General features: G+C 57.3%; 1 protein-coding gene across 2 annotated transcripts; it reads left to right on the top strand.

Annotated features, from left to right (window-relative positions):
- Nucleotides 1-4,713: 4,713 nt before the first annotated feature.
- On the top strand, nucleotides 4,714-8,846 carry NEUROD2 (neuronal differentiation 2). Of its 2 annotated transcripts, none has more exons than XM_027519020.1 (2): nucleotides 4,714-4,951; nucleotides 6,085-8,846. In XM_027519020.1, exon 2 carries the CDS (start codon nucleotides 6,090-6,092, stop codon nucleotides 7,236-7,238), a length of 1,149 nt encoding a protein of 382 aa, XP_027374821.1. In that variant the 5' UTR covers nucleotides 4,714-4,951; nucleotides 6,085-6,089; the 3' UTR covers nucleotides 7,239-8,846. The 2 variants fall into 2 exon arrangements, with proteins under 2 accessions (XP_027374821.1, XP_027374822.1); XM_027519021.1 differs by lacking the exon at nucleotides 4,714-4,951 and adding an exon at nucleotides 4,973-5,067.
- The last annotated feature ends 2,252 nt before the right edge of the window (nucleotides 8,847-11,098 follow it).

Raw genomic sequence — 11,098 nt, 5'->3', positions numbered from 1 at the left:
CACAAGTCACTGTACTTTCGGAGCAAGGGAACAATCCTGCGGGGGCTGGCTTTGCAGGAGGGCTAGTGGGTCTCCTCATGGCCCTCTGTCCCAGATTAGGGAGGTGTGCAGCAGGGGTCCGACTCAGGACTTTCAGATCAGGGCTGGGGCTGTAGGCAGGTGCCCACCTATCTTTGGGTGGGGCCTGGGCCCAGCGCGGGAGCCCAGGGTGCAGGCAAAGGAAGTCAGAGAAAATCCTAGTGGTGAGCTGGAGGTCAGCACAGGAGGTCAGCACTGAGGATGGGGGCTCCACCTCACTGGTCCTCCCCCGCCCCCTCTCCGGTGGCACCACAAGGCACGCAGCCGCATATCACCCGTGCCAGCCCTCACCTCCCGGCAACGTCGCCGCATTCTCAGCCACGCCATCTGGCGTGCCCGCCGCTCCCCAGAACACTGCGGCGGGCGGGGGGAGGGGGCAGGTGCCCACCCCAGAGCCAGGAAGAAGCGGCAGGTTCCCCTCCCCCACGTCCTGTCATACTGGAGGTGGACAGGGGACTGGGAGGGGGCGGCAGACTCTGCGGGCCTCAGGACCTAGGGGAGAGTCACCGCGTGGGCAGTGCCAGCCTGCCCCCTCCCCTGCCACCTTCCCCACAGCACAGTCAGTGCCAGGAGCACGGGCCCTCCGAGGATCCCCACATTCCTGCCCTTCACCTCAAATCAGACCCAGGGGGAGAACAGCAGACTGCCCCTCCTTGTGCTGCTCCAGCCCTCACTCTTCACCTGCCAGACCACCTCCGCCTGGGAGGCCCCCGGAGATGGAGTGAAATGGCCGAGGGGAATGGGCACCTGAACGCTAACCTACTTGCTCCCCACGGTTTGGCCCTTCGGTGGGAAATCAAGTCCCCTTCCCCAGCACACTTGCCCCCACCAGTCTTATTTGGGGCATGGCGATGTTGGTGGCAAGTGTCTGGCTAGGTGTCCTTCTGGCTGTCTGAATGGAATGGAGGTTTACAGATTTATATGTGGGTTTTTTTTTTTTTTTGGTGTAGCAGGGGGCGTAATGAGAGCAGCTTTATAAAACATTCTCCAGTCCTCTGAGCAAGAATCCCTAGACTGCTCAGGAATGACCTATCCCCTCCGGCTCTCTCCCCTCTACACCCCCAAGGCCCCACCCCCACCCCCAACCCAGGACCTACGCCTGCACAAAATGGCCGCCACCCCTCTGAGGCAGCCATTTTAGGTGCCCAGACAGTGGCCTCCCCTGGGATGGGGCTATGTCTCCATGGGAACCTCAGACCCTCAGCTCCAGGCTCCCTGGATGGGGGTGGGTAGCAGAAATGGGAATCTTCCAGGCCTGCCTGAGATGCCTACCCTTCCGCTTTCCCTCTCAGAGACCCAGAGGGGACCAGGCCCCTCACCAACTCCCTTCCCCCAATGCCAGGGGGAGGAACAGATGGCATCTCTGGGTGTCCTTCTTCTTCCATCTCCTTCCTTCCATTTCTGGCTCTTTCTGTCTCTCTATCACCGCATCTCTGCGTCTCTGGGTGCACGGAGAGGAGCACGGGCGTCCCTGTCTGTTCATGCTTGTTCCTGTGTATGTGGACACGTGTGTTTTATACCTCTTTCAAGCTCATGTCTAAGGCGGGCCCATCCCACACCTCCCTCTGTTCCAATTTTCCCCTGTTTTTTATTGTATCTTCTAAAAAAAAAGTTGAAATGTGTCGAGTGAGAAAAACTTGTTCCATTTTTCTGAAGGAAGAAAAGACAGGGGCAGCAAACAGACTGAGCGGCATGAAGTTTCCCATACCCCCAGGCACGTCCCCCAACCCCTCAGGCCTCATTCTCCTGGGGTGGGGGGCCCTGAAGGGGGCTGAGGCCATTCCTGAAAGGAGATGGGGAGGGATGGAAGCCCTCCAAAGGGCTCCACTGCAGTAGAAAGCAGAGCTGGTAGGGGCCTGTGAGGCTTAACCCAGGCCTCAGTGTCCAAAGGAGAGGGCAGGGGGTATCTTTCAACCCCAAGGAAACACTAATTCACGCACTCATCCATTCATTCACCCATTAATTCAACAAAAACTCAGTTCCCATGTAGACAAAGCATTCTGAATATGTATGTATCAGGGGGTATGTACAAGAAATTATTAGTGTAAAGCATATTACAGTTTACAAAGTGCTTTAAGGAAAAGGAGAGCTGGCATTTACTGAAGGTGCACTCTATTGCTAGCCCCATGCTCAACTCAATACACCCATTATCCTATTTCGTGCTAACAACAGCCCTATGAAGCGTAGCATAATTGTCCCCATTTTACAGATGGGGAAATCAAGACTGAGAGCTGTTATGTAACTTGTTCAAGGCATTCAGCATTCTTTAAGGATGGTAAGTAGGGTTGGCCAGGAATCAGAGCCCAAAGCATATGCATGGAATCAAAATACCATATGACTAGGGGACTCAAGAAGGGCCATGTGTCTGGATTGAAGACCCCCAGCCTCAGTGAAGAGACAGGAAAGCCTTTGAGGCTATGCCCAGAAGTGGACAGGGGCCTGGCCAGCACTGCCGAATCTATGCCCCACCTGAGGTCTATCCTTTGGCCCCCTCTGCCATGTCCAGAGTGCCCCCAGATCATGTGCCTTCCCAGGACCAGGATGTATGAACGGAGGAAGACTTAACATTGGCTTCTCATCCTTGGGGCCCCCTGAGGCAGACTATGGGACTATGGAAGGAGCACTGGGTTGGGAGTCAAGTCCCTGGGTTCTATATCAAGATCTGTGCTCCACTGCCTGGTCCTGGGCAAGCCAGTCCCCCATTATGGGCCTCAGTATAAGGACACTTGGATTCCCTGGTGGCTCAGACAGTAAAGAATCCGCCTGCAATGCAGGAGATCTGAGTTCAGTCCCTGGGTCAGGAAGATCGCCTGGAGGAGGGAATTGCAACCCACTCCAGTATTCTTGCCTGGGAAATCCCATGGACAGAGGAGCCCGGCAGGCTACAGTCCAGGAATCCAAAGAGTCGGACTCAACTGAGTGACTAACACTTTCACTTTCACAGAAGGATGCTTTGAGGTGCCTTCTGGTACCTGGTCAAGTGCCTCTGAGCCTCACACAGCGGCAGCCCCCTTCTCCCAAGGCCTCCTTAGCCACCTTGTACGCCTCTGTTTAGAACCTAATTCATTCTACCAGACACCAAATCAGTGTCTTCCCAGCTCAAGACCCCTTCTTGAAGTCCTAGAAGGAGAAAAGTGTTCCTGTGCAGACTGAGAAGAAGACCCCTGCTTGGCACGTGGTTGCCATCAAAGTGAGTGTGGTCAAGTATAATTGAAGTTGTCTTAGCATATGGAAGCTGGAGGATGGGGAGGGATAGGAAAAGTGGGTCTGAAACACACTAGGAAAGCCTGAATAAAGGTGTAGACAGGGTCTCTCAACACCTGATTGTGACTGCCTGCTTACACACATGACTCTATCTGAGTAGGGGTGTGTATCCATTTTTTGTACACAGAGTGAGGAACAGGTGTGTGTGTGTATGTGTGTATGTATGTGTGTAAAGCTTCCTCCCTCAATCCTTGCATCTGTGTCTGGCCCAGGGAGAGGGTTGAAGGGTGAGCTGTAAGATAAAACAGGAATTTCCTACTTTCCTCACCAAGGCACCTGTCTGACCTACCTCCCCCTGGTCACTGGGGGACTGCTGGAGTTGGCTTCTCTACTTTCAGGATTTTTTGAAGGGGGAGGGGAATGCTTGCATCTCCTCCAGGAACTTGAGGCGATTCTCAGCCCAGCCCCCTCCTCCCTCAAACAACCAAGTCAGAGGCCGGGAGAGAGACTGGTGGGACAGGCTACTTGTCTCGAAGGGGGAGGGTAGGTGGGGCTGGGAATTGGGGGGCGAGGAGGGAGAGGTTTCTGGGTTAGGAATCCAGACCCAACCCTCTCCCCCACCCCCAGACAGTGGGTACATAGTCTTATCCCAGGGGCTGCTTTCCATCCAGATGCCAACCTACATGTGCTCCCAAACACCCAAGAAAATCTTTCCCATCGGCTGACTCCACAGATACACACACATGTCCCCACAGACACACACACACGCCCATGCAGAGGCACAGACATCCAGGCAAGTCTTTCCTTTTCTCTGTCTTTCCCTTGGTTTGAATTTCGTTCAGCCACATATGTTGTGTGTGCATGAGGGTGGGTGGGGGAGGGGCAGACAGGGATGAGGGATGGCACAGTGCCAACATCTACCTATGGGGCTTAGGCCAGGGACGCCCCCCACGCCCACCCAGGGAAGAGGCCTCAGCTGTCCCTTTGTGGTCAAGGGGATCCTCCTGGGGGGGGTGTGGGGGCAAGCATAGAGGTCCCCTCTCCAGACCCTAGGTTCTGGTTCCTGACCCACCTTTGGGGGCCCGCAAGGAAAGAAATGGACAGAGCAGGGCCCTGGAGGGAGCATAGAATTGGGAACATCAAACCCCCCCAATTTCCAACCTTGCCACCCCATTGTTCCCATGTGGGGGACTCTATATCCAAGGGGGGCAACTCCTCCTACCTCCCTCTCAATCCCTGCTTTCCCTGCGTTGGGCGGGGACGGGAGGGCGGCAGAGATATTTATTTATTTCCTTTATTTATTTAATTTTTTTTTTTTTTTTGGAGTAGAGAGTGACAGATGGCGGCGGGTCCCGGGGGAGCCGGCTCTCCCCCAATGCAGACGCATGCCAATCACCGTCTCTCATGTGATAGCTGCTGCCCGTGACGTGCCAAGCCCATATGGCCTGGCATAGAGGCTGGTACCCCGCCTGGTAGAGATGCCACACTCGCTCCGCGGTTCGCATGGCGCTCTGAAGACGCCGGCGCCTGCCGCCTTGAGGAGCCGCTGCCCCCGCTCCCTGAAGATGGGGGAACAATGAAATAAGCGAGAAGATTCCTCTTCTCCCCCCTCTCTCTCTTGCCCCCCTCCCCCCCCTCCCCTCCCCTCTCCCCTTGACTCCTCTCCGAGGTAAGTTGTCCGAAAGGGAGCTAGATCTGACCCGCTGGTTGGGGGGGTGGGCAGCTTCTTCGGCCGACAGGACGGTCCCCAAATCCCCCCTTCCTGGGATGATGCCCCTTCATGGGGTGGGCATCGGAGGAGCCCCGGGTTTCCTCTCGCATAAGGGGCTGCAGCTCAGGGGGCTGCGGAGGGAGGCGTCTCTGCCCGCCTTGGGCTTGGGGAGGAGGGGGAAGCAGGGTCATGGGGGGCGTGAAGAGCCTGAGATGGGAACCCCCCATGGTTGTCCCGGAGGAACCTTCGACCTTTCCCTACCACCGGAAAAAGAGAGAGAGAGAGAAGCAAACAAACAAATTTGGATTTTTTTTTTTCCTATCAATCCCGAAATACAACGAGATCTGAAGAGACGTGTGGGAGGGAGGCAGTTTAAAGGGGGGAAGGGGGTCCCCGACCGCAGGGGAGAAGGACGGGGCTCGCTTCTCTCCGTCTCCTCCCCGCGCCCGGGTTTCTCAGTCCTCACCGCCCCGAGCCGGCTCCGGGAGCTGGGGACGCCGGGCTAGAGGAAACGATCCTCCCGCCTCTGGAATTGGGGCTGCGGGGGTGGGGGCCGAGCCGAGGGCGGCGCGCGGCCAAGTTGCAAATTGGATTAGGGAGCGTGGGGGTGAGAGCCACGGGAGGGTGAGGGAGCAGGGCGGAGGGGCCCGGGCCGCCGGAGCCGCCGAGCGGGGCAGCTGTCCCCACCGGCGGCCGCCCAGCCTTCCTCCAATGCCGGGAGAGAACAGGCTTTCCGGGCGATCGTGCCGCCTCCCCCGGTGAAGAGATCTGCTCCCTAAAGCCTCAGCTCCGTCCCCAACCACACCCGGAGATGACCCGGCGCGGGGAGCGGCCCCTCGTTCAGGCGAGGGGTGGAGCTGGGGCCCAGCTCTGGGGAAAGGGCCTGGGCCGAGATCCCGGGCGCGGGGCCGGGGAAGGGCTGGGCAGGCTCGGGGTGGGGCAGGCGGAGGAAGTGGGCATCCAGGGCCCCCCGGGCAGGAACCCGCACTGGACTCGGGGGTGGAGGCGGGTGGAGGGGGCGCGGCATGAACCCAGCGCGCCCCTAACTCTGTGTTCTCTGTCTCCCCTTCCCGCCCGCCGGGCGTCCTCAGGCACCATGCTGACCCGCCTGTTCAGCGAGCCCGGTCTCCTCTCGGACGTGCCCAAGTTCGCCAGCTGGGGCGACGGCGACGACGACGAGCCGAGGAGCGACAAGGGCGACGCACCACCTCCACCTCCGCCTCAGCCGGGGCCCGGGGCTCCGGGGCCCGCCCGGGCCGCCAAGCCCGTCCCTCTCCGTTCCGACGAGGTGCCGGAGGCCGCGCTGGCCGAGGTCAAGGAGGAAGGCGAGCTGGGGGGCGAGGAGGAGGAGGAAGAGGAGGAAGAGGAAGGGCTGGACGAGGCTGAGGGCGAGCGGCCCAAGAAGCGCGGGCCCAAGAAGCGCAAGATGACCAAGGCGCGCCTGGAGCGCTCCAAGCTGCGGCGGCAGAAGGCGAACGCGCGGGAGCGCAACCGCATGCACGACCTGAACGCCGCGCTGGACAACCTGCGGAAGGTGGTGCCCTGCTACTCCAAGACCCAGAAGTTGTCCAAGATCGAGACGCTGCGCCTCGCCAAGAACTACATCTGGGCGCTCTCGGAGATCCTGCGCTCGGGCAAGCGGCCCGATCTGGTGTCCTACGTGCAGACGCTGTGCAAGGGCCTGTCGCAGCCCACCACCAACCTGGTGGCCGGCTGCCTGCAGCTCAACTCGCGCAACTTCCTCACCGAGCAGGGCGCCGACGGCACGGGCCGCTTCCACGGCTCGGGCGGTCCGTTCGCCATGCACCCCTACCCGTACCCGTGCTCGCGCCTGGCGGGCGCACAGTGCCAGGCGGCGGGCGGCCTGGGCAGCGGCGCGGCGCACGCCCTGCGGACCCACGGCTACTGCGCCGCCTATGAGACGCTGTACGCGGCGGCGGGCGGCGGCGGCGCGAGCCCGGACTACAACAGCTCCGAGTACGAGGGCCCGCTCAGCCCCCCGCTCTGCCTCAATGGCAACTTCTCGCTCAAGCAGGACTCGTCGCCCGACCACGAGAAGAGCTACCATTACTCTATGCACTACTCGGCGCTGCCCGGCTCGCGGCCCACGGGCCACGGGCTGGTCTTTGGTTCGTCGGCTGTGCGCGGGGGCGTCCACTCGGAGAATCTCTTATCATACGATATGCACCTTCACCACGACCGGGGCCCCATGTACGAGGAGCTCAATGCGTTTTTCCATAACTGAGACCTCGCGCCTGCCCCTTCCTTTTTTTTTTTTTGCCTTTGCCCGCATCCCTGCCCCCAACCTCTCCACCCACCCAGCGCAGGGGCATCCCCACCTACCCCAGCGCGGGGTGCGGGGAGCGGGTAGTCGGTTCTGCAGCTCTCCTGGGCAGCGCGGTCCTCTTATCTGTGGGTGCCCGTCCTAGGGGCCTCGCTTCCCCCAGGGGACTCGGCTTCTCTCCCCAAGGGGTTCTCTCCTCCTCTTTCCCAGGGAGTACTTCTACAGGGACCCTCTTCGGGCACTCTCTGGAGACCCCTCCCCCATTCCCAATTCCTGCACTGTCTCCTCTGCCCCTTTCCCCCTGCAGGCCCAAAGGCTTTGGTAAGGGGGGCAGCTGAGTTGTGGTATACTGTTTTCCTCCTATTATTATTATTATTGAAACAGTCACCGAGCTGCTGAGGAGCCGGGCGCCCCCTCTTTCTTGAAAAGGGCGTAAGTCTGGGCTCCAAGCCTGGACCTGGAAGCCCTCATCCCCAACCCCTAGTCTCAGCGTTTTGTGGTTTTAATTTTGGCGGGAGGGAACGTGGATTGAGAGGAAAGAGAGAGGCCAAGATAATTTGTAACTAGAGTTCATTCCCCCCTTTTTCCTTTTTTAAACATACATACAAAAAAAAAAAAAAAAATCTGAGGCGACGGAGGCCGAACGCAGAGTCCGGATTAGAAAAAAACGCAGTAAGAACTTTTAGAAGCAATAAAAGGCAAAAAATACTACTACCAATAATAAAAAGACACAAATATCTATGCAAGGAGGTTCTGACTGAGCCTAGCGGCCCGGCCCGGCCCCGGGATGCCCCTCCGGGCCCGCGGGCCGCGCCGCCCAAGCGCGGATCTGTGCACTTTGGTGAAGTGGGGGCCGGCGCTGCCCCCTCCCCTCCCCAGGTTCTTACAATCAGAGACTCCGAGATTTGGGGCCCCAGTGCCACTGCCCTCCCCCGCCCCGTCCCCGTTGTGCGTCATGCTGTTTTTTAAAAATCTGTTTCCAAATTTGTATGGAATGGCAAATTGTTGGGGGGTCGGTTTGGGGAGGGAGGGTTTGCATGAAAGACACACACGCACACCACACCGCACGCACACGCAGGCCCAGAGCTGGCGTCGGGGGGCAGAGGGAGGAGAGCTCGCCGCCCCCCAGCCCCACTCAGGCAACTCCATCCCTTCCCGGGACAAGGGTGGAGACCCAGACCTGAAGGCAGCCCCGCCTCTGCCTGACCCTGCCTCTTTGGGCCTCAGGCGCCCGGCGATTTCCGGTGGCTGGAGAGGGAGTTTTTGTCCTAGGCATCCTCTTGGCTCTGGCTGACAAGTGGGCAGGGAGAGGGCTGAGGACTCCTTCTGGAGGTTTCCCAAAATAAAAGGGGCAAAAGGAGAACCTCTCCCCACCGGAGGCAGGAGATCAGATATCCAAACACACGATACAAAAATGCAAACCCACAGGCGAAACACCCACACACTCACACGGAATTTTACCTTCCTCCTGTAGAGAAGATGAAACTCCCGTCGGACACCCGAAGTGCATTGCGTGTTTCTGTTCAGTTTAATGACGATTAATAAATATTTATGTAAATGAGATGCAAAGCCGGACCGGTTTTTCACGGTGGCCTCGTTTCATTCCGGGCATTGAGCTGGGATTCAGCGTGATGAAAAAAACAGAGTCAATGACTGTGTGGTGGCCAGGTAAAGGAACCCTGGAAATTCCTGGGTAGGATTCCCACACTACAAACCCCCTCACACCCACCCACTGGGCACCGAAACAGCTGCACTTGCTGCCCCTCACAGACCTTACACAGACTCACACACGCCCCCAGCACAAAGCATTGCGCTAATCTCATTACACTCCTTCGGTTCCCCAACATGCACACGCACCTCTTTTGAAAACAAAATATCTTTTCATCACTGAAAATAACTAAGATGAGAGCAGTCAGTCATTTTACAATCCTTTGCCCACTATTGCAAAAACAAACAAACAAACAAAACGAGTGTGTAGAAATCAAGAGACAACCATTTGAGCCAGATAGGGATGCTTTTAAATAGAAAAAGTATCAGGTTATGAGGATGAAATATTAATGGAAGAAGTCTTTCCAGTCTTAAATTTAAAACTTCAGTGGACTCAAGGGAATCAGCCATTTTCAGCCTCAAGAATATTGAAATTTGTAGAGGTGTTGATGAAGTTAATGGAACACCCCCAGAGTTCTGTGAGGGGGCCTGAGTCTAGGAGCCCACCAGGTAGATAGAGTGGAGCTTGACATAGCCACTAGCTTCCCCTCACCAGACAGCGAGAAGCCTTCTGATCCACAGGGGGACAACCCCCTTCTTGCCTGGTGCTGCTCCGGGTAGAAGGAAGCCCTCAGGCAGACGGCCCAAGCCATTTCCTCCTCTCAGGCAAGGTAAACTCAGGGTTCTCTTTCTCTGAGCCTCAGGAGCAGAGGCTGCTCCGAACTGACTTCCTCCGCAAAGAACAGCATCCCCCACTCCAATCCAGACACCAGTGCTCACTGGACTATTTGGAGAGGGGTCTAAGTCCCAAAGCCTGAACACACTTAGGAATGCCACAACGGGACTGTTTCTGACTCTGCTTGTTTAAATTATTTTTTCAAAAACACTTCTGCTCGTTTTAGAGCTGAAATGGAGGTTGTAGTGTTGAGTTTGGGGCTTGAATTCAGGCACACTGAGGCTTTTAAAGGTTGGCCCCAAGACCCCCCAAATAAAAGCACCCTGACAAAGGAGGAAAGGGAAGGCGCTTGAAGGACTCAGTAGGCGCGAAAGGGTCCATCGGATTATACTCTCTGACCTTGAGCTCCGCGGCTCCCCTAAAAGACCAACCCAGTAGAGACCTTGTCCTCCTTCCTCCACCCCGAGAAGGCTGGAGGCGGAGCTGGGACCCGGCCGGGAGCTGTCCACTCCCGGGTGCTGACTCCGGTCCAGCCTCTCTCTGTCCTGCCCCAGAGTGAGGCCGAGCTTCCCTGGCCCCAGGGAGCGCCGCACAGCGTGAGGCCCCTTCCCAATGCCCAGTCTGCTGGAATTCTGGAAAGAATTCTCCCGCAGTTTTTGGAGAATTTCACTGGAATCCTTTCAAAATTCCACCTCCTTCTCTGGAATTCTCATAGGATTGCTTCTCTAGCGTGAGATTTAGAACTGGGCCTTTCTTTCTGAGGATTCACCCCTGTCAGTGGTCTAAGGGTGGGTGTCTTATAGACCTCAAAATCACCCCTACTTTGGGAGAGAAAGAAATCGGTTCACCTTCAACCTCCTTCATTTCTTACATGGAGTATGGACCAAAGTGATCATCTCAGACCCGAATCTGAAGGAGTCAGATCTGTTCATGGCATGGGGCTTGGCCTGGCAGGAAATGGGAGAGAAAAGGAACTCAGTACACATCCCGAGGCCTGAGTCTTATCCTGCTCTAAGAACCAGGTTAATTGGGTTTCTCTCCCAAAGCTGGTTTTCCAGAGCCTGCTCTGAAGTCCCAGTTCAGGCAGGATTCAAGTGGCTTGGGACAAGAGGCAAAAGATCCCTCTACTTGGCTCCCCTGGGCAGACCACAGACTCCAGAGTGCTTCACTCTTCTGGCTCCTCCAAGCAGCTTGATTCTGTTTCTGAAGCCGGATTCCAGCCCACTTCCAAGGATGCTGATGACTCTAGGGCCACTGTGTCTGTGGTCACTTTTGGGGAGGGGTCAATTTTGGGGAGGAGATCCCTAGTGCCTCCGCTTCCTGCGAATCCAGCGTCCACACGAGCTGCCCCTTTCCCAATTACTGACCCTTCCCCCACACTCTGCTCTCTAGCTGCGATTTGTCCTCCCATCGCCCCCCTCCCCAACACTCAACTTCC

The sequence above is a fragment of the Bos indicus x Bos taurus genome, chromosome 19, assembly GCF_003369695.1.
Source record: "Bos indicus x Bos taurus breed Angus x Brahman F1 hybrid chromosome 19, Bos_hybrid_MaternalHap_v2.0, whole genome shotgun sequence".
NCBI classification, from domain to species: domain Eukaryota; kingdom Metazoa; phylum Chordata; class Mammalia; order Artiodactyla; family Bovidae; genus Bos; species Bos indicus x Bos taurus.
Note: the sequence above shows the minus strand (reverse complement) of the source record. Positions and strands in the feature narration are given on the sequence as shown.